At 47.5% G+C, this 27847-nt stretch overlaps 6 protein-coding genes across 17 annotated transcripts in view; 4 read left to right on the forward strand and 2 right to left on the reverse strand.

The window, feature by feature from the left end:
* The window catches only part of Sarm (sterile alpha and armadillo motif), a 38437-nt gene extending 37305 nt beyond the window's left edge, over nucleotides 1-1132 (forward strand). For 5 of the 6 annotated variants that reach the window (XM_064692126.1, XM_064692127.1, XM_064692128.1 and 2 more), the window contains one exon: nucleotides 949-1132. In XM_064692126.1, coding sequence (XP_064548196.1) covers nucleotides 949-1033 — 85 coding nt within the window. In that variant the 3' untranslated portion in view covers nucleotides 1034-1132. Of the gene's footprint in view, nucleotides 1-599 lie in introns of all 6 variants that reach the window. The other variant, XM_064692125.1, reaches the window with a different exon arrangement.
* Nucleotides 1133-1221: 89 nt separating this feature from the next.
* fan (farinelli) lies at nucleotides 1222-2050 on the forward strand. Its single transcript, XM_064692140.1, has one exon. It carries the CDS (start codon nucleotides 1325-1327, stop codon nucleotides 2012-2014), a length of 690 nt encoding a protein of 229 aa, XP_064548210.1. The 5' UTR covers nucleotides 1222-1324; the 3' UTR covers nucleotides 2015-2050.
* A 119-nt stretch (nucleotides 2051-2169) lies between these two features.
* Cnb (Centrobin) lies at nucleotides 2170-4700 on the forward strand. Its single transcript, XM_064692133.1, has 4 exons — nucleotides 2170-3491; nucleotides 3549-3710; nucleotides 3773-4110; nucleotides 4166-4700. The coding sequence occupies exons 1-4, from the start codon at nucleotides 2310-2312 to the stop codon at nucleotides 4563-4565; spliced, it is 2082 nt and encodes a 693-aa protein (XP_064548203.1). The 5' UTR covers nucleotides 2170-2309; the 3' UTR covers nucleotides 4566-4700.
* Nucleotides 4701-4839: 139 nt separating this feature from the next.
* On the reverse strand, nucleotides 4840-19116 carry mv (mauve). 3 transcript variants are annotated; one of them, XM_064692123.1, is made up of 19 exons: nucleotides 18960-19116; nucleotides 17954-18211; nucleotides 17809-17897; nucleotides 17602-17752; nucleotides 17435-17545; nucleotides 14699-17366; nucleotides 12566-13345; nucleotides 12067-12509; nucleotides 11036-12001; nucleotides 9379-10971; nucleotides 9148-9318; nucleotides 8341-9093; nucleotides 8134-8267; nucleotides 7325-8078; nucleotides 7121-7262; nucleotides 6701-7059; nucleotides 5741-6642; nucleotides 5228-5689; nucleotides 4840-5169 (listed from the first exon to the last, which is right to left on the reverse strand). In XM_064692123.1, exons 2-19 carry the CDS (start codon nucleotides 18086-18088, stop codon nucleotides 5049-5051), a joined length of 10734 nt encoding a protein of 3577 aa, XP_064548193.1. In that variant the 5' UTR covers nucleotides 18089-18211; nucleotides 18960-19116; the 3' UTR covers nucleotides 4840-5048. The 3 variants fall into 3 exon arrangements, with proteins under 3 accessions (XP_064548193.1, XP_064548192.1, XP_064548194.1); XM_064692122.1 differs by having other exon boundaries at nucleotides 17954-18248; XM_064692124.1 differs by having other exon boundaries at nucleotides 17809-17885; nucleotides 17954-18248; nucleotides 18960-19115.
* Nucleotides 10855-24601, forward strand: SCOT (Succinyl-CoA:3-ketoacid CoA transferase). Of its 3 annotated transcripts, XM_064692135.1 has the most exons (5): nucleotides 10855-10988; nucleotides 19191-19501; nucleotides 22703-22901; nucleotides 23098-24074; nucleotides 24135-24601. In XM_064692135.1, exons 2-5 carry the CDS (start codon nucleotides 19445-19447, stop codon nucleotides 24447-24449), a joined length of 1548 nt encoding a protein of 515 aa, XP_064548205.1. In that variant the 5' UTR covers nucleotides 10855-10988; nucleotides 19191-19444; the 3' UTR covers nucleotides 24450-24601. The 3 variants fall into 3 exon arrangements, with proteins under 3 accessions (XP_064548205.1, XP_064548204.1, XP_064548206.1); XM_064692134.1 differs by lacking the exons at nucleotides 10855-10988; nucleotides 22703-22901; nucleotides 23098-24074; nucleotides 24135-24601 and adding exons at nucleotides 20015-20213; nucleotides 20414-21390; nucleotides 21451-21885 and having other exon boundaries at nucleotides 19314-19501; XM_064692136.1 differs by lacking the exons at nucleotides 10855-10988; nucleotides 19191-19501 and adding an exon at nucleotides 22058-22194.
* Nucleotides 24507-27740, reverse strand: LOC135435196 (uncharacterized). Of its 3 annotated transcripts, XM_064692138.1 has the most exons (4): nucleotides 27295-27740; nucleotides 27202-27245; nucleotides 25020-25349; nucleotides 24507-24947 (listed from the first exon to the last, which is right to left on the reverse strand). In XM_064692138.1, exons 2-4 carry the CDS (start codon nucleotides 27217-27219, stop codon nucleotides 24627-24629), a joined length of 669 nt encoding a protein of 222 aa, XP_064548208.1. In that variant the 5' UTR covers nucleotides 27220-27245; nucleotides 27295-27740; the 3' UTR covers nucleotides 24507-24626. The 3 variants fall into 3 exon arrangements, with proteins under 3 accessions (XP_064548208.1, XP_064548209.1, XP_064548207.1); XM_064692139.1 differs by lacking the exons at nucleotides 27202-27245; nucleotides 27295-27740 and adding an exon at nucleotides 25739-25762; XM_064692137.1 differs by lacking the exons at nucleotides 27202-27245; nucleotides 27295-27740 and adding an exon at nucleotides 25571-25681.
* Between the last annotated feature and the right edge of the window lie 107 nt (nucleotides 27741-27847).

Consider the following 27847-nt stretch of genomic DNA (forward strand, 5'->3'; position numbering starts at 1 on the left):
GTCCGCAAAATCAAACAAAACAAAAAAAAAAAACACCTTCACAACAACACAAAAAGTGGCTTCAAACGAAAATGTTTAAGTGATATTTAAAAATATACAAAAAATAATCGAAACATATTTAAAGTAACAAAACAAAAAACAACAAGAAGAAGAAAAACCACCCAGAAACTATGCTGTACAATATTTTAATTTTAGCAAAAGAGACTTAAGGCATAATTTTATTGATTTTTGCAATATATATATATATATAAATATAATGATTAAATAGTGCCTAAAATTGGACTAGATTTAAATAAAATGTGAATTATTCAAATCAATTGTGTATTATTGCCCCAAAAGGTCATGACCCCGCTTTATCAGCCATTCCTATCATTCGCATGTTCATTTTACGTACTTTATGTTTGTGTTTATTATTTTTATTATTTTGTATATTTATGTTTTAAATGTTTTGTTTCCGTCTAATATTCGTTTATTTAATGTTCTTTTTTTTGTGTGTTGATTGTGAATAATGCAATGCTAATTAAATTCTACCTTAATTGGAACCATCTACTTTTTTTTCGATATTTCTTTTTCTCTTTCTCTTCAAATTTTATTTGTAGACCATAAATGCGCATTTTTGTACTTGTTGTTATTGTTGTGCCTGTGCCTGTGCCAGCACCTGCCCCCGCACATACCCGAATCGAATTCAAGAACCTACTCATCACTCCACATCCCGAAATCATCCCGAGTCAACATATCACAGGGTGATCCGTCGTCCAGCTGTTTCAACAACAACAACAACAACAACAACAAAACAAACATTCATTGTTATTTATTACAAAACTAAAACAAAAACCACAAAAAAAAAAACGCGAATAAAATAATCAATAAATGTGTGTACTACACAAAACAGACTAATTAAATGTTTCTTCCAATTTAAACTAATTCCCGCATATCAAATAATTATAGTAATGAACTGGAGGACGATGAACTCTCGGAAATTATCCTGTCCAAGGCAACGTCCCCAAATGCTGGCCGCATGATATTTTGGTAGGCGCAAACAAACACTCATACGAATTTTTACAACTTGTACATAATACTTGTAGAAAAAACAAACACGAATTAAAAATACTCTACGAAAATTGATACGGAATTCTTCAAACTTCTTTTACACTGAGAAACGCAGTAGGTTGTGCATTTCGGTTGCCTGTCAGAGAGCTGAGCAGTCGCTTGTAAGGAGTTTTAGTCGGAAATAATTTTCGTTACGTTAAGGTACATTTTTTGTGAAAATAAGAAATTTGATTTTATAATTTTTGTATAAGTTATACAAAAGTTGCATATCGTAATGCGCAAGACATTTGAAACGAATGCCATGCTGGTCGTGGATCCTGCTGATGAACTAGTTCTCGAAGGACCATTCAACCGTGCCGTTTGCAAAAAAATTTTGGTATTTAATCCAAACAAACTGAGTCGCGTTTCATTCAAATTGAAGACGACCACACCACGTCTATTCTTCGTGCGCCCCAATGTGGGCCTGGTCAAGCCGGAGGAGCGGGTCGCTATTGACATATTTGTCCATCCGATCTTTCCGGATACCAATGTGCAGCGCCATAAGTTTTTGATGCAGGCCGCCGAGTGTAATGAGCCCGTGACTGATTTGCACGAGTTCTGGCGGAATGTACAGCCGTCCAGAATCTGGGATACCAAAATCAAGGTCAAATTAATCGATGTTAAGGAAGGAGTACAAAATGTCAGCGAGCTTGCAGCGGATATAGGTAATGCCTTCGGGGAGCATCAGGAGAAGGATGGCCATGATCCAATGGCAAAACTTCTACAACAAGTAAACGAGCTGGAAGAGGAGCGTCAACATTTGGTGCAGAAGGTCGAGACGATCACCAAGCAAAACGAGGAGGAGAAAACAATGTGCAAGGATCTACGGCAGAATCGAGGAAGCTGCTTCTTTTTTTTCTTGGCTACTTTTTTTGTGTTGATAGCTGCTATTGCCGGCGGCTATGTTGGAAAGAATTTCATGTAAACGTCTCACATTAAAGCATAAGGATTAAATACAAAATGTTTAAGCTACTATTGGCAAATGGAAAACAATTCAAACGGCCAATTAAATTGCGCCAATTGTTAACGTGTGTACACACTGCCAGCTGGACAACACTGACCGCATAGCGTTGCCACATCTCCAAATTGAGCAGAGCTGTGGCAACACCTTTGTTTACGTGCACCTTAGCAACGAGCGCTTGGTACGCTTCATTTCATATTTAAATGTGTTATTTGTGAACTCGAAAATAATTTAGCTGATGATTAGCCATGTTTGAGTAATGAGTGATACCGATACGGACGACACCGATCTGTTGTTGCTGATACCGCCCAATTACTATACGGACACTGCAGAGCGCTTGTTGCGGGAGGCCAAAATGAGCGCAGCCGCAGCAGATGCAGCTGCAGCTGCAGATGCACTTGCCATGCCGCCGCCACCGTTGCCAGCGTCGACAACAGCTGCGTATCAGTTTCTGTTGCCCAGCAAAAAGTCGGAACTGAATCAAATTAATGCGAGACTGCAAAACATGGAGCTGGAGCGGGAGAATGAGCAGATGAGATTTGATGCACCCTCGGATATATCGACAATTTCGTCGAGTACAGTGCGCACAGCGTTAGGCAGCAGGCCGCAGCGTGAGCAGCACGGCATGGTGCACTCGACGCCCAAGAGTGGCTCAGTGGAACCGCCACGCGGTCGTCGCAATGAGGATAATATACTGCTGGAAATCGATAATTATCTGGATGACCACAATGCCTGGCAGCAGCAGCAGCAGCATCAACACCACAGCGATGACCATTTGCGCTTGCGCGGTTACTCGGCGCAGGCGCAGGACTCACAGCCAACTGCTAATTCATTGCCAAGCATTCGGCTGGGTGCATCGGCATCCATTGCCAATGACAAGCTCATCAGCCTCAGCGAGCTGTGGGGTAAAAGCAATCTGGCAGGCACTGTCATAGCCAACAACGTGTCGGCGCTGCAGGGCAGCCCTTCACTGAAGGAGGAGCAGCTGCGGCGGCACCATTTGGAGAAAATGGTACAAACACTGCAGACACAGTTGCTGGAGTATCAACAACGCATATCGGTTGCCATTGAGGTGGATCGTTCAAAGGACACAGCCTTGCAGCAGGCAGACCAACAGCTTCAGACGCTTAACCTTGAGGTGCAACACCTGCGGGACACGCTGCACAGACTGGAAACAGAGCGTAACGACAATCATAGCCGATGCGATGCACTGCAGCATGAGCTCTCGCAGGCGGTGGGCTTGGCCACCAAGTTTCAGGAGAAGACCGAGAAATTGGAGGCAGAACTGGAGCGTTGCAGGCGCCAGGCAAGTGATACAGTACAGAAACTCGAGCAGCTGGAGCTGCAGTTGCAGAGCAGCAAACGGGCTGAGGAGCTGTCGCACGCCGAGCTGAACAAGCTGCGAGACAAGTTCGCCAAGGTGGACTATCAACAGGAGAAGGTATAGTCGATTCTTGTACTCTTTTTGTGTCTCTAATAAGATTTTTTATTCCAACAGCTGAAGATGCGCGTAGAGGAACTGGAAAAGGACAACTCGACGCTGCAACATCAGAAGGAAATGCTGCAAGAATATCATCAGAAGCAAAAGACGCGCGCAGATAATCTCGAGTCGCAGCGCAAATCCTTGCAGGAGACGCTGGCCAATCTGACCGACATTGAGGTATCCCCCAAGCGACTAAGTCTGTGTAATTAATTTTTTGAAACAAATGGTTTCTTTTCCAGACGCATCTCAAGAAAAAACTGGAGGTGCAGCAGAAATCACTGAAGCAACACTATCAGCAGCAAATGGAAAATGTTGTTGCCAAAAAACTGCAAGAGTTCCAAACGCAGCTAGACAAGTCGGAGGAGCACCTAAAGGCTGAGGCACGCGAGCGTGAACGCCTGATAGCCGATCGTGCGGTCAAACAGCTGGAGATGATCAACGAAAAGAACAACCAGGAGCTGAATCTCACACAGGAGAAGCACAACGAGGAAGTGGAACTCTACCGCCTGCAGCTGGCAAATGCATCTAAAAAAATAGACGAGCTGGAACTCAAGCTCAGCACCTACAAGACGAAGCGGTAAAGCGGATTTTATAATATATCTGAGATACACATATTTATGTTAATGTTTTAGTGCGGACATTGCGGAGAAGCTGCATGGCGTGATGGAGGCACAATGGCAGCAGGCGCTGGCCATACTTACCTCGCCCAATCACACATTTCAGCTGCCCGGCGGTGAAACGGACAGCGAATCGCCAGATCTGAACAATGCCCGTCACTATCCAGATACACCCAAATCGAGCAAGACTCAGCGCAGCAATAATACCGAAAAGAACAACTTGGACGCGGTGGCCAAAAAAGATCCACCATCGCCCATGGACAAGCTGCAGGCATACATTGAGCTGCTGCTGAGCAAATCTCCAAGTGATTTCGATAAGCTCGATGAGATTCTGGGCATGAACGCCAGACAGAATGCCAAGCAACAGAAGCGTAACGCCAGCAGCGGCTCCAAGCCACCGCCCTGGAAGTCCTGACATAGAACCGATGGTAACTATATCAATTAGTCACATAGTCTGAATTTATATGTAGCCACATGGTTGGTGGCTTCTATTTTTGTACACCCCTTTACTTAGAAGTTGTAAAAGTAAATTGTTTAATTTTTGAAAAAATTTTATTGCTTATTGATAATATCAACAATTGAAGGCAGCGCTGCGCAAATAATATTCAAAATGGACAAACTATGTGGCATAGTTTGTCTTGATATATAATGATGCCATAAGAAAAAACAAATAGGATAAATTATAAAAGTTGTTTGGTAGAAAAATGTATTTGAACAGCTTTATGAACCTATGGCTATAAAACTAATATGTGTAGATATACTTGATCGAGCCCAGTCCTTAGTTGCATATAGATATCCATGTGACTTAAGCCCAATTTGATTTTGATTCATCAGCTACTCTGTTTTATGTGTCTGTCATTGATATGCTTTCAGTTGAGTTGTCATTGAGTATGTCCCTTCATTTATAAACAATTTGCGGAAATTTGGGCGCATTGCCGTACAGGCCCTCCGATTCCCAGACCTGTATATGGGAATCCCGCGTTAGTACCACCAAATGCTGGTGCGTGGAGTAACTGATGCTGCAAGCAAGAAGCTTATTATAATCCATTTTTGAGTTAAGGTAGCAATTTGACTTACCTGCGTATGGGCGATGTGCCGGTGGTTAGTTCACTGACAAAACTCAAATTCCAACTGGACCAGAAACGCACAAAGCCGCCCTCCACTGCGGTGGCTATGACGTTGACGCCAACGCCCTCTTTGATGTAGGAGTAGCATACAGCTTGGATGCGATCCTCGTGCACCAGATGCTGCACATAGCGCGCATTGACCGAGTGCAGACGCAGTATGGACTTGCCATTGGGATTGATATTGACATTGACAAAATCATCCAGACTTTCCTCAGTTACCTCGAAGCATTCATCCGCTGAGCTCGGCTTGGCAGGCGCTGCAGCTGGCGACTGCACCGCATTGGCGTTTATCGGCTGTTGAGGCAGCGTGTGCACGGTGACTATGTCGCCCAGTGTGGGACTGATGGCCACGTGCGTGATGGGCGATTGGTGAATTTCCGCGGGACGTGCAATAGTGCGCACATAGCTCCAGCTGAATTCAAGCGATTAGTAAGTGAATTCGTTAAGCTTGCGGGCAACTTACTCATTAAGATCCCAAATGACGGCAATGCCATCGCGTCCGGCTGTCACCGCAATCTTAAACTCCACGGACAGCGCAATGCATGTGATCTCATCCGTGTGCCGCACCAGCAACGTTGGACCCAACCAGCTCAGATCAGCGCCATCGCGCTGCTGCGCATCGCCGTTAGAGGAACCAGCTGAGGAGGCGACCGATGTGGACGAGTGTGTGGCATGCAGATTGCCCGAATCATCGGTTGATTCGTTGCCCGCTCCTGAGCCCGTGCTCTTGGTCGTCATCTTCCGAAATGCTGAATTGTAGGAAAGCCGTAGGCCACGCACATAGCTTTGTCGGCTCTTGGTGCTCGCGCGCTGTTGTGCCTCTACGCCGCTGGTGCACTTGTAGACACTAATGCGCCCGGATTTGTGCCCAAACCAGAGCTGATTGCAGTTCACATCACAGCCGCAGGCGGTGATGTCATCAAAGCTGCCGTTGTGCAGCAGATTCTTGGGCTTGGCCTGCGGTTTGTTCAGCGGCTGGATGCGCACAATTCGATCATCGTATCCCCAGGAAATCACATTATAGGTGTCCGGCTCGGCGCCCTGCATGACGCCAGCGCGTGCCGGCAGCGCATAGACCACATTCGTGTTACTGAAGCTAACGAGATGCTCGGTGCCCGGTATTTTGTGTATGTTGGCCCAGGATGGCGCCTTCAGCTGCGGCGAGCCCACATAGACGCCCCAGCGCAGACCTTTCACACTGGCCACAATGGGCGTGTCCACCAAAGCATAGTCCAGCGCCTTAGTGGGTGGATGTGGCGACCTGAACAGCTGCCGTGGCATTTGGCCGTAGGTCTTAACCATAGTCTTTACCGCCTCGCGTTCAATGGGATCGCTAATCTCCGAGTCAAGGAAAACTGCATAGGTCTGAAAAAAGCCAGTCATAACAGTGGAACATTTTGTATTCAGAATATTCACAACTTACCGCTGGATGAAACACATTGATGGCCTCAACGGCGCTCTCGCCAGTTTGCTTGTAGCCGAATATCAGATCGATCCAGTGATGCAGCTCGCTGCGCACCAGCTCCGATTCCAGCGCCTGTCGATGTATGAGCACAAAGAGTCGCGAATCACGCTGAGACCAGGCAGGCAGCGTAACATCTTCGACCCTTTCGCCATTCTGACGGCAGCCGAAATTGAAGCGTTCAAAATTCTCAAACATTTCAGGCAAGCAATAGAACTCAGGTATGAGCTCCTTAACATCCGTGGGACTGTCCCGGCTGGCCAGGCAATAGGTGGTGTTCAGAGCATGAAATGTGCGATCCGGCAGATCAAAGTTGTTGTCTGTTCCGGAGCATAAAGTGATGATCAGTATAAAAAGGAATACTTGGTCAGCGAGCATTACCTTGATAGCGCAGAAAATAGCTGGTAAAAGGCGGCACGCGCACTAGAAAGTGCAGCACAGTGCCAGAGTTGGAGTAGTGGGAGCTGTAGTGATACGGCTTCAAGATCAGTGAGCCCATATTGGTATTGGTGCTATTGATGTACTGTAAAACAGACATGTGTATATAGTTAATAAATAATTGCTTCAATCTGCCGAGCCACTAACCGCATAGTTGCTTATGTAGTGCTGTTCATTCTCTTCTAGCTGCACGGCAATGGGTCGCGATAGTCGCCGGAAGTTTTGCGCTTGGCGCAAATCCAAGCACTCGGACTTGTAGTTGGCTAGCACCCAGGGAAAGACTGGGTACTGCATGAGATCGTTGTAGGTGCGTCCAGCTATTTGATTGAGTGTCATCAGATACTCCCAATTGGTTAGTAGGCCCTCGCGCCATTGCTGCGTGATGGCCAGCACTTTGGCATTGTCCGGCATGGTTACAATTTTATCACAGAATACCTCGCGCATGATCTTCCAGTCGTCGGCGTTTTGCAGCGAAAAGAACAGTGATTTGTTGCTGTCGAGCATTATTTCAAAGGCCTTCTCCTGGTGCTGGTAGCGCTTCAGCCAAATTTCAGTTATGTTCGATATATCACAGTTCACATTAAAGTATTTACAACGATATGTGGCCAGAAAATATAGCTTCAGATCGGTTATAATAATCTCGCCATCGATCTCACCATCGACGGGCAGAAATTTCGCCGCAAAATTATAGAGTATTTGCGAGTTGAGCGATATGTTCAATTGTTGATCGTAGCTGGCTATTAAATAGTCCAGCGGACGCACATACTGATCCAGCTCCCCACGCTGACCCTGCCCGGGGCAGTAGTCGTTCATGAAGAACCGCCGATCAATATCCAAATGGCAGCGTCGCAAACGGGTGTGCACGCGTGATGGTCCCTCCGTGTCGTCCAGTTCCCAGGAGCTGCAATTATTAGTATTGGCTGAGTTGAGATATGATAGAAAACGCATTCACTTACCACTCAGCACGTTCGCTGCAGTGCCAGGGTGCCCCCTCGTGCGTCATGCGGCGTATAATCTCCAGCCATTTGGTGTAGGTGTATGTGTCATCGTAGTCCTTCATGTGGCACATGAGCAGCTTGCGTTCCGCATTCTGTGAACGTAGTCAAGCCAAAATATAAGTTAAATTAGTTGCACGTCAAGCATATTAAAAGTTACTCATTAACCTGCAGCTCCGCCACGCGCCTGGTGGTCACCATGGAGGTGTCAATGCAATGCTGCACCAGCGGCTCAAACTTGTAGAGTGTCTTCTCCAGCAGCTGTTTCTGCTTAGATGCTACACTGCTCCGAGTCAGCTCCAGGCGGCCCAGCTCATGCTCCAGATTCCACGTGGAGTCATTCTCATTAATGCCCAGCGCCTTGCACAAGCGCGACAAATTCTCAATGGGTGGCTTAACATCCTCCATCAGGCTGAGCCAAAGCAGCGCTTTGATCATCTTGACATCACACACAATCGCCGACTGGAAATCATCGTGGCACGTCCGCCACAGGGCATCGACAATGTAGGCGCGTAAATCGCGTGGTCGCGACGGCTGCAGACCCCAGGCAATGAAATTGTTGCAGCGCTGATTGTTGGCTATGCCGAAGGAGACGAGCAGCTCGAACAGCGCCAGCTCCTGACTGCTGGCCACGTAGCTGCTGCCATTGACAGTTTGACAGCCGCTAGTCGTAAAGAATTGTGTGCACCGATCAATAAGCAGCTCGATGCGCGTGCGGCACTCCGCCTGGCTGAGCGAGCAGTCGGGCAGGCTGCTGCGCAAACGATAGCCATGGTGTCCGCCAGTGCCGTTACAGGCCTCGAAGAACAGATTCAGCCATTGGAGCTGCAGCTGGGCCTGCACCGCGCGAAAGCTGCGCACAATCAGCGGCGGCTGCTTGTCTTGGTAGAAGGACAGCATATTGAGTATGTCCCAGACCAGCTGTAGATTAGACTCAGACTTAGATGATGGTCACAGTTAAATAGGGCTACTCACATTAATTTGTCCCACAGATTTGAGCGCGCGCTTCCCAATGCCGGCCAGCAGCTCCACAATCGACTGATCCATATTGGGCTGACCCAGGCGCAGCGTATAAAGCTGATGCAGCGCCTTGACGGTGCACTGCAGCAGACCCGCCTCTACGAGACAGAGCTGCTCATCAGGATTCTGTAAAATGGAGCAGGCATTAGCCCTAAACTTCATTACGTAAAGCAGCAACACACTTACCTGAAGATAGAGGCGCAGTAGCGCTTTGAAGACACGTTCCGGCTCCGTGCTCCAGCTGCTGTTGCCCAGGGCCATTGAAATGGCCAACAAGGACTGCAGGCCGAAGCGCTGGCGTATGCCCAAAGCAACCTCAGGGCTGAGCATGTCCGTGAGGCTGCCGTGCAGATCGCTAATCCAGGACAGACACGCCTCAAACATGGCCACATCGCTGCCATGAATGGTTAGCTGATTGGCCAGATGCAGCGAATACAGCTGCTTCGAAGCGGCAACAAGTTCGGCTGCGCCCAAACGCTTGGTCAGCACCGCCAGCAGCTGTATGATTGCGGTGCGCACGGCGCAGCTGCGTTGATTGGCCAGCACCAGCAGGAACTCCAGCTTGACATAGTGACGCAGCACCTCATCCACGGCAGAGTCTGGCAGCAGGCACAGGAAATCCTTGAGCAGCAGGAGCAGTCGCTGCTGCAACGTCACAATGCCCTGCTGATCGTAAAAGTCCGTTTTGCGGCTGGGCAGCGGCGCCATGTGCGTGGAGCTGGGCGTGCTGTGGATTGAAGGCTGCCAGCATTTATTCGGATGCGAATGTAAGCGTCTGCGTGCGACCTTCAGTGGACTGCGCTTGGGGCTTTGAGTGTTGCTGGGATGACGACGTTTGAACTTGAGACGCCAGCGCGCTGCCTCCACCGGGCTCAGCAGGCGCAATGCGGTCTTGTTGAGATTGGAGCAGTCAGCCATGTGCTCCAGTTGATCCTCCATTTCGTTGAGAGCACGTTTGTAGCTGGACTTGGAGTCGTGCAGCCGACGCAGGCGACGAATTCGTTCCGCGCGCTCTGCATCTTGTTCTTGGACAGGCGCCTGTGCCTGCCGCCGAAAGGAGGTGGTCACGCGGCTCAGATTGGCGGCCACCAGCGAGCGCTCCTTCACAGGCATCTGTGGCGTCAGCAGAAAGTAAAAATACGCACGATCATGCGTGACATAACACTCGCTGGGTCTGTGCAGCAACAGCAGCAGCTTCATCATCTCGTCCAGCAGCGAGGGCGCTGGCGGTGAGCCCGCAAAGACGGCCAAAATCTGTACAAAACATTCGGCGGCATAGGCTGATATGTGCACCGGACTGGGCGACTCAATGACATACACCTTGCACAGATTGAGCAGCGCACGCAGCAGTCCGCATTTCTGTAGCTGTTCCATGTTGAAGTCCCGCTGCGGATGCTTGTCCCGGCTGAGCGCCAATATGCAGCGGAACAGCATGTCCAGCACATCCGAATGGGTGGCGCCCGAGCGATGCCAGTCCGAGTAGCGCTGCAGCACAGCCAGCAGTAGACGCGGATAGATCAGGCTGGCCGTCGTGTTATCGTTCACGTGCAGCACATCGCCCTTGCGATTAATCACAGGCTGGGAGCAGGCATTATTCACAATGCTGCGCAGCAGTTGCACATCCTTGGAGCAGCGGTCCGATTTGATGACATAGCCAATCAGTGCTAGATAATCCTGGCGCAGAAACTCTGTATACAGCTGGGCATCCGAGTGGGCCAACTGCAGCAGCAAATCCAGCGCCAAGGCTTGTGTGTTGGCCGTGCCAGATAGCTCCACAATCTGTGTGGAGAGAGTGGGTAAGTTTTAATTGGATTTCAGTAGAGTCTCTGAGCTTAAAGCTTACCCTGGCGAAGAGATACAGCATGGTGGACAGACCGCCGCTGAGCAGCACCGCCGTTTGAAGCGTCTGCGGCTGGTGCTGCAGCAGCTCGCCGTAGAGCATGTGCCCCTGCGGCTGTCCATAGCAGGCCATGTCCAGCTCTTGGCTGACATCATGGCACATGACCAGATCCGGTTGCTGTGCTGTATAGACCAAGACACGCGCCTGTCGTAGCACCTTCATGCAGTCCGCATGATTGCCAATGTTGGAAGTGGACAGCTTGCCCAGCTGCACGTATCCATAGTTGGGCTTCCAGTTGGCCACCTGGCACTGGGTGAACTCGGTAAAGTCTGGTCCCATGGCTGTTAAGTTAAGCATTAGATCGCGCTCGGCCAGGCGACGCTTGAAGAGCACCAGGTTGGACAGCGCATAACGTGGTGCACCGCCATCCAGCGTGGAACGCGAGGAGCTACTGTTGCTATTGCCATTCTTGGCCGGCACACCCTCGCCCACGGCCAACATCTGGAAGCTGTGATTGCGCGAGGCGAAACGCAAATTGTGAAAGGGCAAAGTCAGCGTCTGCTGCTCCAGGCCATCCAGAAAGACGCCAATCTGCAGGCCAGCCGCCTGCTGCTGCAGCGCAAACACCAGATGAGTCCACTTGTTGCGCGGCAGACGCAGCTGCTGCAGCTGCACGCTGGCGCCCTCAAAGTAACCGCCGCCGCCCTCCTGTGCGGCCTGATGGCCATTTAGCAAATGCATCTGGCCAAAGCTGTTGAGCAGCGCCATTTTCGTTTGCTTCAGAGCATGACGAAAGCTGCCGCTGTTCATCTGCGGCGGCAGCTCGCTGCTGCTGGCCTCCATGTGATCCTCGACGCGTGCCGGCAACGGTTCACTGGGCCTGACCAGCTCGAAGATCAGCTGCAAATTGTTGCTTATGTAAATGCTCAGCATAGCGGCGCTGCTGCCCAGCGAGACGAGATGGCATTTCTAGAGAGGATCAAAGTTGGATGATTAGTTGCGTACATGTGCAGACCAAGGCGAGCACGACTCACAGTTGTATCCTCGCCCGAATAACGCGTCTCATCATCGTTTAGCTGTGTGTAGCTGCGATGCATTTGCTGACCCTTCACCTCCAGCCACAGCGACAGCGTCAGCCCATCCGGCTGCCAGAGGCGAGTCTGTGTCACGGGCACAATGCAGGCGGCGCGCGTAAACAAGGTGGTGGCCTGGCAGCGCTGATGCTGGAGGCGCACACGCTCAATTTGCTCACTGATGAAAGGATCCGCTGTGATGACAATTTTGCCATCGATCGTTATGGGAAACTCGAGCTCCATGCAGGGCTGGGCACGGCGCAGGCTGCCAGCGCAAATGTGGTGCATGTGACGCATCAGCAGCTCCACCGGCGGCTGTTTGCTGGCCAAGATGCCGAAGTAGCAGTTAAGCACATCGGGCGTATTCAGATGACTGATCAACTCCAGTATGGATTGCTGCAGTTCTGCGATTGGAAATGGGAAATTTAATGACAAGAATTCACCTTCTGCTGCAACTCACCTCTCAACTTGGCATCACTGCTGCTGAGCACGGGCGCAAATCCTTGCAGCAGGCACAGTGGTCCGCCCAGATAGTCGCGTATGACAAACAAGCGATTGGCCAACTGTGTCAGACTCTCTGTCCAGCCAGATGGCTGGCGCATGCACATCAGCGATAGCTCCACGAGCATCTGGACCACCAGCTGGCTGAGGCCCTTGTGCATGATGTGGCTGCGGTAGCGTGAGGAGGGCTGAAATGGCGTCCATGATTCATTGGCAGCGGCACCGCCGCCATTTAGTTCGCATTCGGATTCGCTTAGTTCGGCTATTTCGCCGTCCGCCTCGTAGCCCTCGTCGGCGGTCAGATAAAACTCCTGCTCGTTCTCGCTCAGCTCCAGTTCGCTGTCGGCGGCACAGCTGAGCGAGGCGCGCGTGGAAAAGTAATCGGCATCCCCGAGTGCCGCGTCACTGGAATTGGGTTGTCTGCGCGGCGTTGGCGGTGTGGCCAGCGAGTTCTTGGCCGGCAGCTTAACCGTCTGCTGTCTGGGCAGCTCCACGCTGCCGCTATTAAAGGAACGGGCACGTGGTCGCGTCTGTGCGGAGACGCCAGTGGGGCTGTTCGCGACCACGCCAGCCGGCTCGTTGTGTGTGCTCGAGAGTTCGGCAATTTTGAGCAGCGTCTGCAGCGTCTGTATTACCGCATTGTCCCGGGCATGCTGCTCCCCATGCTCCGACCAGTCACTGGAGGCGTTGCTCAATATGATGGCTTTCAGTTTGCGCAGGTGCTTCTGCATTTTCTCAACTGCAACAACGAAATGAAAGAGAATAGCCGTTGATCAACAGATTCGAGCTGCGAGATACGAGCCAGAGTTAGATAAGAAACAGCCAGATTCTCGTGGTTGTGTCTTATCTTGGGAAAACATCGACAGCGCTGGAGATGATGACACGACTTCGTCAGCGTTGGCCGAGCGCCAAAGCAAAAGTGCCGTCTGCCTCTGTCGGAGCGTGTGGAATGCTCGCGTATCCATGTCACACACACACACACACACACACACACCAGCACACCCACACAGCCACACACACAGCGGGCAGAGAAATTCAATCTCGTCTGCGGCCAGATGCGAGCGTTTTAAGGCAAAGTAACTCAGCGTCTGCCCGACTGACTAACTAGCTGTCCAACTGACTAACTGGCTGGCTTATAATTAACTCTTGGGCCAACCACAAAGCACCGTTATTAGCTTTACAGCCGCGTCAACGCCTCGCCTCCACGGCCTAAGCTTGTGTGTGTGTGAATGTGTGCGCTTTGTTCTCGCCTGAGGGGCATTGCTAAGGCTTCGCCTCAGCCTTAGTCAACAATGTCGATTGCATTGGAAACGCATTAGCCGCGGAATGTGACTGAAACAAACAGAACCAAAGAACTGCAGATCTGAGCTGTACGCATAGAGCTTCCAGGATGACCGGCAAGCCGGTTCGAAACGAAAAGGTCGAATCTCTACCTAAACCAAACCAATTTTACAAAAAGAAAAACAGCTATTCTGCTTTTTTATATGAGAAAAGCTAAAAATATTAAAGAAAAGCTTGTGAGAGCTAAATATAGTTTAAATAAATGTAGAGGGTTTGAACCAGCTTATGGTTTGAAGCAGCTTGCTGCTTTGATTTTTCACATTTATGAACGCAGTTGTTAAACAATTACATTTTTAATTTAAAATTGCCAGCATGTACTGAAAATATTGTAAGTCGTATATATTTTCATATACAATATGCGGGCTACATTTGATCACTACCCAAAATAAGCATCTACAAAATATGGCTAGACAAATGCAAAGATTGGGTCCAAAGTTAGTTATGCTTTAAGGCTAGATTCCCTTAAAAGTTTTTTACTCGAAACAAGTACTCTAGAAAACCTAATAAATACTGGAGGTTGGCCACTATTCTTGATATATATATACTAAATATACTTGATTTGTATATACAAAAAAAGTCCAATAACAAGCTCTAAGTTTAAACCTTATGTATCTAGTATATGCTTCTTTCAAGTTTAAATTCTCGTATATGCAATCATTTGATCGAATCAATATGCCCTGCCTCTTGGGGTAGGGTATGTTGAGCACTTAAGCTACGCCCATGCTTCAAATCACGTTGACTTCGAACTCACCTTCTTCGTTCTGAAAGCCCTTGATGCATATGGCCATGGTCGCCTCGAAGAGTTTCAGCAGCAGTTTCTTGCACTCCCCATTCGGCTCGTAGAGGCACAACAAATCTGCATCGATGTCCAGGACGGGCTCGGGGCTGGCACGTCGTTCGGGGGAGCCACCGCTGCCCCCGAACAGCGAGCCCACAATGTTAAACAACTTGCTAATCAGTCCGGCCGCGGCCACCTCATCCTCTGCGACCACGCTGGAGAGCGCCAAGTGGGTGCAGGTTGGCACTGGTTCAATGCTGTTGTTGTTGTTGTTGCTGTTACTGTTGCTGGGTTGGCTTCCGCGTATGTCGAAGAGCACAATACTCTCGTCTGGTTGGCTATTCTGCAGGTGTTGCAGAAAGGAAGGCAATGCGGGCTGTTCGGCGTAATTTTTGATAATTGAGGCGTAGTCCAAGGAGGAATCTGCGTAGTCCGAATTCGTAGCAGTCGTCGTGGAGGCTGACAGCGCACTGAACGGCAGCGGTACAGGCGAGACGAGCGTTTCCAATGAACTTGAGCCACGAATGGGCGACGTTGTCATCGACGGTGACGGAGACGGCAACGGCGTCAATGTGGTTGTCGTTGCGGTTGAGACTGCGGCGGCGGCAATTGCGGCTTTGGGCAGCATTAAAAAACAGCTAAGCGCATTGTAGTTAAGCTTGAGTATGTCAACGATTGTCTTATCGCCATGTCGCAGCTTTTCCTCCTGCTCCGGCTGCTGCTGTGGCTCCTCATCTTCGTCAACAGTCATTTCCACGGGTATCGAGTAGATTTTCGCAAACTCATTGTAGAACAATTGACTGGTCTTTAGCAGCTCATAGTTTAGCGTCCACTGGAGTGCCGTAATATATAGTATATCCACGGGCTTATGCCCAGCCAGGAGGGTCGTGTTGGCCGTATCTTCCAGCCAGAATTTGACATGGGAGCGCTTGGCGCATCTGTGTAGCAGCGCCTGGAACAGCCGAGAGGCGCGATCGCTGCTATTTAGCTGCAACTGTATGAGCCGCCGGCTGAGAGCAATCTGCTCGTGCCCATTGTCGCCCAGAAAGGCAATGTTATCGATGCCCACCTTGATCAGATCACAGACGCCGCGTTGCAGCTCGGGCACACACAACAAATCCTGCATATAACCAATGTTCTCCTCATTGTAAAAGGCCTTGATGAGCCGAATGTCGCTGAGGTACATCACAAAAATGCTGAGGCATTCGTGTAGGATGCGATAATTGGCCAACTTGCAGGGCAGCTGCAGTCGCGGTAGCTTGTGCACTGGATTCGTCTTGGTCTTGCACTCACTTAGCTGCTTGTATTGCCGAAAAACGGGCAGCACCACTTCGGCGAGAAGGCCAGCTGCCAGATCGTACGACAACAAATAGGCAATGTGCTTCAGATGCTTCAAAAAGAGCAGCATTGAGGCGCTGTTCATCAGTGCCCGATAGTTATCCTTGTAGATGCCCAGCAGTTGTGTATGAAATGCTGGCGACTTGAGCTTCTCCTCGCAGATGGCACAATGCTGTGGCGAACGCTTCACAAAAATGGTGTGCAGCACATTGTAGTGGAGAAACTTGTAGGCGCACTTCTGATAGCTGCCAGAGAGCCGGGTGGCCAGGCGCAGGCAGGTGGCATAGTTGGCAGCATTGTAGTGGCAGCAACAGCTGCCGGTGCGCAGCAGCGAGCGCACGCTATGCTCCTGTAGCTCTGGCACCAGGCTGGGCAATAGCTTATACAGTTTTCCCTGGAAATAACAGCTGAGCGAGCGCTCCGTGCAGTGCAGCTGGATGTAGCGTTGTCGCTTGTGGCGTGGCTGCTGCTGCTGTTGCTTGACCAGAGCGCTGGACGTACTGCTCTCCATTAGGCATTGCTGCTGCTGTTCCTGGCGCGACAAATGGTCCGTGAGGCGCAGCAGTAGCTTGTAGATGTGCAAAAAGAGCAGCGATGTGCTGGTTGTGGATGTGGCCGCCTCTTGCAGCACATCGAAACAGTTGTCAAAGTGCTTCACATCGATTTGGCTTAGCTGCTGAGCGCCAAACTCGACCAGATTGTGCAGCGTGCCAAACATTATAAATAGCACAGCATGGGAGAGCACCGAACTGCTCCGATTGGCAGCCAGCGCATACAGCAGTTGACTGAAGTTGCTATTGAAGTCTAAGAAGCTGGGCGTATGCTGCTCGTGTATGTAAAAATTGTTGACACACTGTGCAATTAGCTGGAGCAGTTCAAATTTAATGATCTCATCATTGCCGCCGACCGGCTCCAGTTCATCCACACAGCCGCTGCATAGATGTCCCAGCGCAAAGTTGTGCACAGTCACGCTCAGCTGTGGCTCCTGCTCCGCATCAATGCAGCGCGTGAGTAGCTGAATGAGCAGCAGGGCCAGTTCATCACTTGTTTTACAAGCGCTTTTGAATTGCTCAAAGCTGTCGAGAATCTTCAGTGGGAGTTGCACTTGTTGCTGAGTCTGCTGCTGTTGTTGCTGCAACTGCTGCTGACGTCGCGTTTTGCTGCGCTGTGAGTTTAGGTGAAAGCTAGCTATGAACTGGGCAATGCTGGTTAACGGCTGCAGCGGCGCATTTGTGGCGCTCCATTTGCAATTAGGAAACAGATTGATGCACAACTGGCAGAGGCTCTTCTGAGAAGCAATGTGCTGCAAAAGGCAATGACTGATAACAATGATAATGCTAACTAAGAGCTTCTAAGCGTCACAGCACTTGCCTTGATTTGTACGCGCAGCAGAAAGGCGAGCAAATGTTGACCCAAGCCGTTGGTAAGAAAAGTTCGCAGCGCAAGTATCTTGCTGCAATCGCTGGGTGTGCTCAGTATAAGCTGCAAAACATGCATTAATGAAGCAAGGAGTTCTGTTTTTATGTATGTGCACCCACCTGTGCCAGGTTGTGCTGTTTGCGAAGCTGCTTGATGCATTTGTCTGGCTGTTCTGGCAGGTCCTGTGAACTGCGTTTTGCCGCGCTGATGATTTGATACACCTGCTCCAGTAAATAGGAACACAGCTCCTCGGGCAGCTGATTGAAGTGGCTGCAATGAAAGACAACTGAGCTTGCTGCTCCCCCACTCCATCTCATTTCACTCACCTATTAAACTGCGCATCTTGCAAGGTTTGCTCGTCCAAGTACTGAAAGTTATATAGCAACAGCCAGAGCCAGTGTTCCTGCAAGCGAAGCTGATAACGTTTACGAACGCTGCTAGATTGGGCTGGTATCCGAGTTGCATACAAACCTTGACACTCGCTGCTGCCTGGTTATCATCTGCCTCAGAGTCTGAGGCGTGCAGATAATGGCTCCAAAGTCTGTTCAATGTATGCAGCAGCAGTTGACGTTGCTCCTCCTCCTGCTGCTGCTGTTCGGTGGCCATGACAAGACACTCGATCCCCGCTGACTGCTGCTGTTGCTGCTACTGCTACGGCTTCTGCTACAACTGCTACCGTCTTCTCGAGCATCGGACAACGTTGTGGCCGCAATAAGCGCTGGAACAGAACTGAGCGAAAGGCAATATATTAGCGATTGGCTGCCAGCTGTAATTAAACAAGTAAATTACGAGTATAAGTATTTAAGTGCATTTGTGTGTAAATATGCGTGCGTGTGCGTGGGCGAGCAGGGTAAGCCGAGGTAGCGGGAGAACAATGCATCGTTTGCTTGGTGTGATTACTTGCGGCAGCAGAAAGACAGAGGCCGGTGAAGCTGATTATTTGGACGAGCGACAATGGAAACTTTTATAGTTGTTGTTGTTTAGCCACTGCAGGAAAACTATTTGATTTGCTATTTATAGACATGTGCCATTGGGCGCTGCATTCTGTTGTCAAGCGAATCCAAAGCCGGTGCTTGTCGGCGCGCGGGGTATTTAGTGGAAGGCGAGGGGGTGGCTCACAGCATCCCATCGAGTAAACAGCTGGCAATGATGCGTGTCTTTAACGGCCAATGCACGCAGCGTGGCGATAAGCGTCCAACTAAAAGCAACGCCGACCGCATCTTCATCAATAGAAAGTGCATAATTAATGAATTGACCGATCAGTAATTAAAAAGTGCGCTTATCGGACAACGACAGCAACAACAATAACAACAACAAAAGCAACAATTGTGCTATGTAAACATATAAAAGTTCACACCGAACATGTCCAATTTCTAAACTGCGTAAATTGCGGCTGACGCTGGTCATGAAATAGACACATACATATGATTGTGTATTTATACATAGTATATAATAGCACAATATTAACAGAACTTACACACACCAACCACAAAAAAAATAACGAAATTAAAAGTACCGAAAACCACAGGCAACAACAATTTAGTACGCCATTTTGGTTTTAAGTGAACGCTCACTACACTTGCTTAATTATTAACGCAATTAACGTTTTTTTTTATATTTTAAACTTTGGTTTCAATGAGCTCAGTTGTTTTTCTGTGCGTCTATTGTTATAAACAAAACCGTTTTGAAAACTGCTTTGTTATTGCAGAAATCAGCTGTGCTCGATGGTTCGATGAATTTGCAGCAACGGAATATCGCGTGCCTGAGCATATCGCTCACAATAATCGATATAAATGTGTGCGCCCTGTTAATTTTGGAAAATGTTAATGTTGTTGTATACCCACAGCTGTCAGTGCATTTCATTTGATCGTGGTTGGGATTGTGCTGCGAAATTCCCGTGTAAATTTATTGTTAAAGTAAAAAATCTATTAGTTAAAGTGTAATTAAACTAAATTTATTAAAATGCTGCGTAGATTAATTGCATATAATCGCCTGGGCAGCAAGAACCCAACGTTCAAGGTGAGCACTCTACAGATATATGTATATGTGCAAATAGATAATTTCAACTGTAGATGCATTACAAAAACAACAAAAAATATACATTTTTAAATGGATACCCTTAATTGTGTGTCTGAAAATACTGAAAATGGGCTTTTTTGTTGACATACCACAACAATTAAACTTGTCTTAGGACAGGTGTTTGCGAATAACTTGTTGATATGCCAAAAATAAACACAAACTAATAAAATTGCTGCAGTTGAGATTCATAGATAAGCGTGTTAGGGCCTGCCTGGCTGAATCGCTGCTTTGATAAGCGTTATTATGATTGTCATTGCCCCACGCGAACCTGGCCTTTTGCTCTTTTCAGCCCCCACACGCGCGATTATTCTAATAAATAGACATTTAAAGTAAGTTTTGCAAAAATAACATAGAACACGCGCACAATCTCTATACACGCTAATCGTGACAAACAAGTATGCAAATTTATGCTGGAACTTTAAGTAATTTAAACATCTGATCACCCACTTTCAGCTCATTGCCTGCTATTCGACTTCGGGTAAACAGCGCCAGGGCAAAATCTACGAGTCGGCCAGCGATGCGGTTGCCGATGTTAAAGATGGCTCCACAATACTCTTTGGCGGCTTTGGCATATGCGGCATACCCGAAAAGATGATTGATGCCCTCAAGGAGAAGGGCGTCAAGGATATAACAGCTGTGTCCAACAATGGCGGTAAGAAAATCAGAGTAATACGACACTCGATCGTTATTAGCTGCTTAAACTGGTTCTTAGAATCGTTAACCAACTCTGTCTGTTTACTTACACACACAACTGTTTCGCCAATTGTTTGTAAGGTTGCCACCCCATTGAAAATTTGATATGCGCTTTAAGTACTTTTCAATCTTCTGATTGCCTACCTTTCTTATCTGCAGGTGTTGACGACTGCGGACTGGGCGTGCTAATAAAGCAGAAGCAACTGGCCAAAATAATTGGCTCATATGTGGGTGAAAATAATGATCTGGTGCAGCAGTACCTGGGCGGTGAGCTAGCCGTAGAATTGACGCCCCAGGGCACCTTGGCGGAGAAGATACGCGCAGGTGGTGCTGGCATTCCAGCCTTCTTCACGCTCACTGGCTATGCAACGCTGGTGCAGCAGGGCGGCGCACCTATTAAGTATGATACAAATGGCAATGTGGAGGTTGCCAGCGCCGAAAAACCCGTGCAGTGCTTTAATGGTCGCAACTATGTCATGGAAGAGTCCATTTTCGCTGACTTTGCCTTCGTCAAGGCACAAAAAGCTGATCCGTATGGCAATCTAGTGTTTAGCAAGTCTGCGCGCAACTTCAATGCGCCCATGTGCCGTGCCGCAAAGATTACTGTAGCCGAAGTGGAGGAAATTGTGCCAGTTGGGTCCATCCCGCCGGACCAAGTCCATGTACCTGGCATCTATGTCAAGCGCATTTTCAAGGGCACTAACTACAGCAAGCGTATTGAGCGTTTGCGGATTACAGAGCCCAAGGAGAACGGCAAACCCGCTGCCGAGCCCAAACCTGCCCAACTCTTGCGCGAACGGATCGCTCGTCGTGTGGCGCTGGAGTTCAGCGATGGCATGTACGCCAATCTGGGCATTGGCATTCCAGTGCTCTCTTCCAACTACATACCGAAGGGAATGAACGTTATGCTCCAGTCGGAGAACGGCATTTTGGGCCTGGGTCCGTTTCCCACCAAGGATCAAGTCGATCACAATTTGATCAACGCGGGCAAGGAGACCGTCACTGTAATACCAGGCGCTGCTTATTTTGGCTCGGATGACAGCTTTGCCATGATTCGTGGTGGACACGTTGACCTGACCATTTTGGGCGCTATGGAGGTGTCGGCAACAGGAGATTTGGCCAACTGGATGATACCCGTAAGCATGATCAGTTAGATTTATTTGGGTGTCTACTTATGCATTTATATTCAATTGCAGGGTAAGCTTGTAAAGGGCATGGGCGGCGCCATGGATCTGGTGGCATCACCTAGCACCAGAGTAATTATTACCATGGAGCACAATGCACGCGATGGCTCACCAAAGATCCTGGAGAGTTGTTCGCTGCCCCTGACCGGCAAAGAAGTTGTCGATTTGATTATCTCGGAGAAGGCAGTGTTTCAAGTGGAAAAGGGCGTCGGCATGACATTGTTGGAGTTTGCCGAGGGCTACACCGTGGATGACATAATAGCCAGCACCGGCGCCAAGTTTACTGTCTCGCCGAATGTTAAGCAAATGGCACAAATTGGTTGCGATTAGAAGGCTATTTAGAAATATTCGTGCGGTACTCAGGTGATATATTTGTGCATTTATTGTTATTGAACGTTAAACAATATTCGTTGTTATTACCATTAAAGTGTAAAGATGTTTATTCAATTGTATTTGCGGCAATTGTCAGCAGCGGTATATCGCGTACCTGTCCATATTTTTAAAATTAATCGATAGAAGTGTCTGCACGCTGTTAATAACATTTTGGAAAATGTTAATGTTATGGGCTAACCACTGCTGCTAGTATTGGCTTTAGTTTGATCGCGGTTGGGTTTTTGGTGCGAAATTCGAAAGGAAAATAATTTTTTTTTTTAGAGAAAATTTTATTAGTTAAATATTAGTCAAGGTAAATTAAAAAAAATGCTTCGTAGTTTTATTGCGTGTAACCGTATCGGCAGCAAGAACCCAACTCTCAAGGTGAGCGACCCAAAGAAACATAAATACATAATGCCAACTGTAGATACGTTACAATAGCTACAGCCTTCAAGATACTTTTCATTAATACTCCTATTTTATGTCGGAAAAGGAAAAATCTCTGCCCATTTGTTGACCTGGCACAAAAACAAAACTAGTTGAACTTAGGTGTTTTCCAACCACATGTTAATGTGCTTTAAATAAAAGTAAAGTAATAATAATGTTGCAGTTGAGATTGATTGATAAGCATTTGGGGCCTGCCTGACTAGCTGGCTGACTGCTGCTGTGCTAAGCGCTATTTTGATTGCCATCGCCCCACGCCAACAAGCGCCCCTGCCCTTTTCACCCCCTTCGGCACCGTTTCAACTCACACGCGTGTTCAATTTGATAAATAGACAGACCTTACGTAACGCAGAACACGCACACAATCTCTAATAGCGGCAAACAAGTTTGCAAATTATACGCTGGAACTTAATTAAATTAATTTAAGCACCTGATCACCCACTTTCAGCTCATTGCCTGCTATTCGACTTCGGGTAAACAGCGCCAGGGCAAAATCTACGAGTCGGCCAGCGATGCGGTGGCCGATGTTAAGGATGGCTCCAAAATACTCTTTGGCGGCTTTGGCATATGCGGCATACCCGAAAAGATGATTGACGCCCTCAAGCAGAAGGGCGTCAAGAATCTTACAGCTGTGTCCAACAATGGCGGTAAGAAAATCAGATAAAATATGACACTTTCTATTTAGCGGCTGCGTAGAGTAGTTTCCTGGTTCACGAACCAGTAACTGTATCACATAACGGTTTTGCTAATTGATTGCAAGGTTGCCGATTTTCGATTTTCAACCGGCTTGTATAAGCTTTTAGTAATTTTTAAATCTCCTAAACTGATACTTCATATCTGCAGGCGTTGATGATTTCGGCTTGGGTTTGCTGATTAAGCAGAAGCAAATGTCCAAGGTAATTTTCTCGTATGTGGGCGAGAATAAGGAATTGGTGCGTCAGTATCTGGCCGGCGAACTGGCCATTGAATTGACGCCCCAGGGCACCTTGGCAGAGAAGATACGCGCAGGTGGTGCTGGCATTCCCGCCTTCTTCACGCCCACAGGCTACGCGACGCTGGTGCAGCAGGGCGGCGCACCCATCAAGTATGACAAAAATGGAAAGGTGGCCGTTGCCAGTGCCCCCAAGCCCGTGCAGTCCTTCAATGGTCGCAACTATGTCAGGGAGGAGTCCATTTTCGCAGACTTTGCTCTCGTCAAGGCAAAGAAAGCTGATCCTCTAGGCAACCTGGTATTTAACAAATCTGCTCGTAATTTCAACTCGCCCATGTGCCGTGCCGCAAAGATTACTATCGCCGAAGTGGAGGAAATTGTGCCTGTGGGCGCCCTTTCGCCAGACGAAATCCATGTGCCTGGCATTTATGTCAAGCGCATCTTCAAGGGCACTAACTACAGCAAGCGTATTGAGCGTTTGCGGATTACAGAGCCCAAGGAGAACGGAAAACCCGCTGCCGAGCCCAAACCTGCCCAGCTCTTGCGCGAACGGATCGCTCGTCGTGTGGCACTGGAGTTCCGCGATGGCATGTACGCCAATCTGGGCATTGGTATTCCAGTGCTCTCTTCCAACTACATACCGGAGGGCATGAACGTTATGCTCCAGTCGGAGAACGGCATCTTGGGCCTGGGTCCGTTTCCCACCAATGATCAAGTCGATCACGATTTGATCAACGCTGGCAAGGAGACCGTCACTGTAATACCAGGTGCTGCTTATTTTGGCTCAGATGAGAGTTTTGCCATGATTCGAGGCGGACACGTTGACCTGACTGTTTTGGGCGCCATGGAAGTGTCGGCAACAGGTGATTTGGCCAACTGGATGATACCCGTAAGTATGATCAGCTGGATTTATTTGGAAATCTACTTATGCATTTCCATTTAATTGCAGGGCAAGCTTGTAAAGGGCATGGGTGGCGCCATGGATCTGGTGGCTGCACCCGGCGCCAAAGTAATTATTACCATGGAGCACAATGCACGCGATGGCTCACCAAAGATTCTGGAGAGCTGCTCGCTGCCGCTGACAGGCAAGGAAGTGATCGATTTGATTATCTCGGAGAAGGCAGTGTTTCAAGTGGAGAAGGGTGTCGGTCTGACATTGTTGGAGGTTGCCGAGGGCTACACTGTGGATGACATTGTAGCCTGCACCGGCGCCAAGTTTACAGTCTCGCCGAACGTTAAGCAGATGGGACAGATCTCCATTTAGAGTCCATACACTCCATAGGAGGCTATTTAGAAATAATGCTCAGGTACACAACGCATCTACCTCAGGAAAATAAGTATTTGTGCATTTATTATTATTAAACGTGAACCAATAGTCGTTTTTATTACCATTAAAGTGTAAAGCTGATTTTGTAATTGCTGTAATTTTTGTGTCTGGAGCTCAGCCCATGGCCTTGGCCATGTTCTTAAGTGCATCGGATCGGTGCGCCAGGCGCATCTGTTCGTTGAGAATTTCGAAGGTGCGATTGTATTTGCTGCCGGACTCGTTGCGACAGATGGCGCAGAACTGTGAGGAGAGCACGTGTAGGGGGCTGCGGAAATAGATGTTCTTCTGCATGGTCAGGGAGTTCTTATAGTGGGACAGCATGTGTAGACTGATCTCCAAAATGGACATCAGAGCCAACAGAAAGAAGTTCCAGCAGAACAATGTGGGAATTAGGAAGAGCAGGAAGGAGTTGCGCTCATAGCCCAGTATGATGTTCTATATAAGTGGGAATATAATCGAAATGTTAGTTTATATTGATGGAACTGTGAAGCTCTGCAGCCAACTTACGCTACTGACGCCATCCATTTGGATGTAATCCTCCCGCTCATAGCCGGGCGTTATTTTCTTGAGCTTGTCCACATTCTTTATGGCGCTATTGCCAATAACATGCTTGGCCGACATGTTCCAGTCCCCGTGATGTTTGTTGGCCAACATTGTGTCCACCTCGTCACAGATGGTGCCACGCAAATATTGCTTCGGTACGTGAAAATTTCCATGCTTGCGATAGCGCACTTTCATCTGATCGTGGACGGGTTCGCCGGTCTCCTCATCGTATTTGGGCTGCTTGACGCGTGCGGAATCGGTATAGAAATACTCAAACTCACCAGTTTCGCTGTTCTGGAATGGATATGAAGATTGGTTTCATATTAAATACTCAACAAGCTCGCGCTGCGAAGAGAATAGGCGAAAAATTGATGGCTACTCAAATAGTTGTTAACTAATGAAATTAACATTTCAAATTGTTTTCTATTGATCTGAACTTTTTGCACTCTCTCTGTCACACCATAGAGAAACAACAGCAATTAAATTGTTGCTATTTTATTTGTTTGTTATTGTACCAAAAATAGACGGACTAGCTTTTCTGATAAGACGTGGTAATCGTCGCCGCCGTTACCGTCTACCCACCCGATGGGCAAGTGATTCATATAAGACATGGCACATTATAATATTAGGCGTAATATATACGAAGGTATACGAAATAATTTCAGATGGTATACACTTCTTACCACTAACATGTTTGGCTTGACACTAACCTTAGTTAGAATTCGGTTTCTTGTGTGCTCGACAATAATAATAATAATAACTTATCGCTATCAGCGAGACTTGAGATAGGCGCTTGGTAGCTTATGAAATGTTTGAGGCTTATCATTACGTGTGCCATTAAGTTATAGTATTTTATATAGTCTCTAACGTCTAGTGTTCCGATGAGCTACGCCCATAAATTGTTAAATATAGGAGAATAATATTTTAATACTAGAAGAAATTACCCGACTGGGGCCTCCCAAAGAATACACATACGACACATTACATTTCATTCCACTACTCTTAACAAGTTAAGTTAACAAATACAAAAGTCGAATTGGATTTGAGCCGGCGACTTCTCGCTTGTTTGTCCGACGCTCAAACACCCAAGCCACGCAGGCTCTAAGCTCGCGATGACGTAAATCCCAATTGAAACGGATCGAAAAAAATGAAAAATGACAACAAAATTGAATAATAGAGAACACGTTTTCTATAATGGTACGTACGATTAGTATAATTATTTTGGAATATGCAATTAAATAGTCTACTTGCGACCTGTCCTTACGAGTTATATTATTATATTAGCTCTTATTAAAAAAGCATGTTACGTTTTGGAAGAGCTGTTCTAGCTACGATTGATTGACTGGTTGATTGATTGGTGATCAGTCGTTAGAAAGGAAATTGCAGCCGTAGTTATCTTATGTAATGTAAATGCACGCCAAGATGAGGTTTTGAATAATTCCACCCGCCAGTGTGGAAAATTTGTGGAAAAAGGTTGGTATGCGCATATTTTATGGCCTGTGCAAAGCCGGGTGATACGCGCCATTATTTATATACTTATGTAAAATAACTTTGCTTTTTTTAATTTTATATTTGTATTTGAGTTAGTTTACACAGTGTTGTAATAGTACTTAAAAGATATGATGGCGTGTAGTGCCTGGCTGCTACTTAAATACAATAATTTGATGACTACTCCATGATAAAGCAACGCAATAATGTCGTTGTCAGTGTTATTGATATAGCTAGATGATAATCCATCGGGCGATAATTGCAGTAAAGCTTACACAGTGTCAATCATTCAGATTATCAGAGCCCTGCATACGTCACGCTACAAGCTCTATATAGAGTCTAGCTACGGAGAGCGGCGAGTGGGTAATTAAAATGGGGTTGAATAAATCATTGCAAACAGCTTTTTGATATATCTCATATGGCATAGCTCTATCATGAGTATACTATGTAAAAAAAAGAGTACACTGAAAGCCACATAGATCTAAATTCATGAATTTCATTCGATGGGCCCTACAAACAGCGAGTAAAAGTCTAAAACAAGTTTGGCAGCCATCATTTGATGGCAAAAGTTTAGCCCAAAATCGCAATACGTGTGGGTAGTCAAGGGGGGGGGGGGGGGAAGGGGTAAGTTTTGGATGAAAACGCATCAGTTGCTTACCTTTATGGAGTAAACCATAGTTGGCTGGGTTTACTTGGTTGGCGTTTGCGCTGGCGATTTTATTATTGTTATAATATGCGTTTGTTTTATTCTTATTTGACAGTATTCTCTTTTTTTGTTGTTGTTGCTAGTATTAAGTGTTGTTTACTTTTGCGCGCTGCGCTTGGGCTTTTATCTATTTATTTATTGATATTTCATGCCAAGCAAATAAATACACACCAACTGCATCACAAATATAAATATCACACGTTATTTGTAGAAATGAAATATAAGTTAAGATGAATTTGTTTTAATCATTTGTCACCGAACGTTTCACTTCACGTAAAAACATTGGGAAAATTTGTATAAAAAACCGGTTAAGCGTGTTGTTGTCAGTTTTTAATTGCGTTTAAATTCGAATAAAATTGCACATAAAACACATTAAATAACGTATAGTGTATTATTATACTAGATATTAAACTAATTTAGCATTTTCTCTACCCGCCGGTCAGCTATTTTCACGCGAGCAACAACTCGAAGAGAGAGACGAGCGAAATCCACGTCTGTTATGAACAGCTTTTGAATGGAGAATAAGCGGCAAGGCAACAAATAAAAATAACAAAAAAATGGCTTGTGTAAATAATGGGCTATCAACTTTGTGTGGGCA

Source organism: Drosophila montana, unplaced genomic scaffold, assembly GCF_035044405.1.
Source record: "Drosophila montana isolate Dmon_TW-CO22-7 unplaced genomic scaffold, ASM3504440v1 contig_3526_1, whole genome shotgun sequence".
NCBI lineage: Eukaryota > Metazoa > Arthropoda > Insecta > Diptera > Drosophilidae > Drosophila > Drosophila montana.

Coding starts and splice junctions, on each gene's coding strand:
- Cnb (XM_064692133.1), top strand. CDS start 2,310: ATGAGTGATACCGATACGGACGACACCGATCTGTTGTTGCTGATACCG. Junction 3,492..3,548: donor TGGACTATCAACAGGAGAAG/GTATAGTCGATT, acceptor TTATTCCAACAG/CTGAAGATGCGCGTAGAGGA. Junction 3,711..3,772: donor CCAATCTGACCGACATTGAG/GTATCCCCCAAG, acceptor TTTCTTTTCCAG/ACGCATCTCAAGAAAAAACT.
- fan (XM_064692140.1), top strand. CDS start 1,325: ATGCGCAAGACATTTGAAACGAATGCCATGCTGGTCGTGGATCCTGCT.
- SCOT (XM_064692134.1), top strand. CDS start 19,445: ATGCTGCGTAGATTAATTGCATATAATCGCCTGGGCAGCAAGAACCCA. Junction 19,502..20,014: donor GCAAGAACCCAACGTTCAAG/GTGAGCACTCTA, acceptor ACCCACTTTCAG/CTCATTGCCTGCTATTCGAC. Junction 20,214..20,413: donor AGCTGTGTCCAACAATGGCG/GTAAGAAAATCA, acceptor TCTTATCTGCAG/GTGTTGACGACTGCGGACTG.
- LOC135435196 (XM_064692137.1), bottom strand. CDS start 25,666: ATGTCTTATATGAATCACTTGCCCATCGGGTGGGTAGACGGTAACGGC. Junction 25,350..25,570: donor AGCTAGTCCGTCTATTTTTG/GTACAATAACAA, acceptor TATCCATTCCAG/AACAGCGAAACTGGTGAGTT. Junction 24,948..25,019: donor AAATGGATGGCGTCAGTAGC/GTAAGTTGGCTG, acceptor CCACTTATATAG/AACATCATACTGGGCTATGA.
- mv (XM_064692123.1), bottom strand. CDS start 18,088: ATGGCCACCGAACAGCAGCAGCAGGAGGAGGAGCAACGTCAACTGCTG. Junction 17,367..17,434: donor TGCTGCGCGTACAAATCAAG/GCAAGTGCTGTG, acceptor TGCCTTTTGCAG/CACATTGCTTCTCAGAAGAG. Junction 5,690..5,740: donor GTCATTTGGGATCTTAATGA/GTAAGTTGCCCG, acceptor GCTTGAATTCAG/CTGGAGCTATGTGCGCACTA.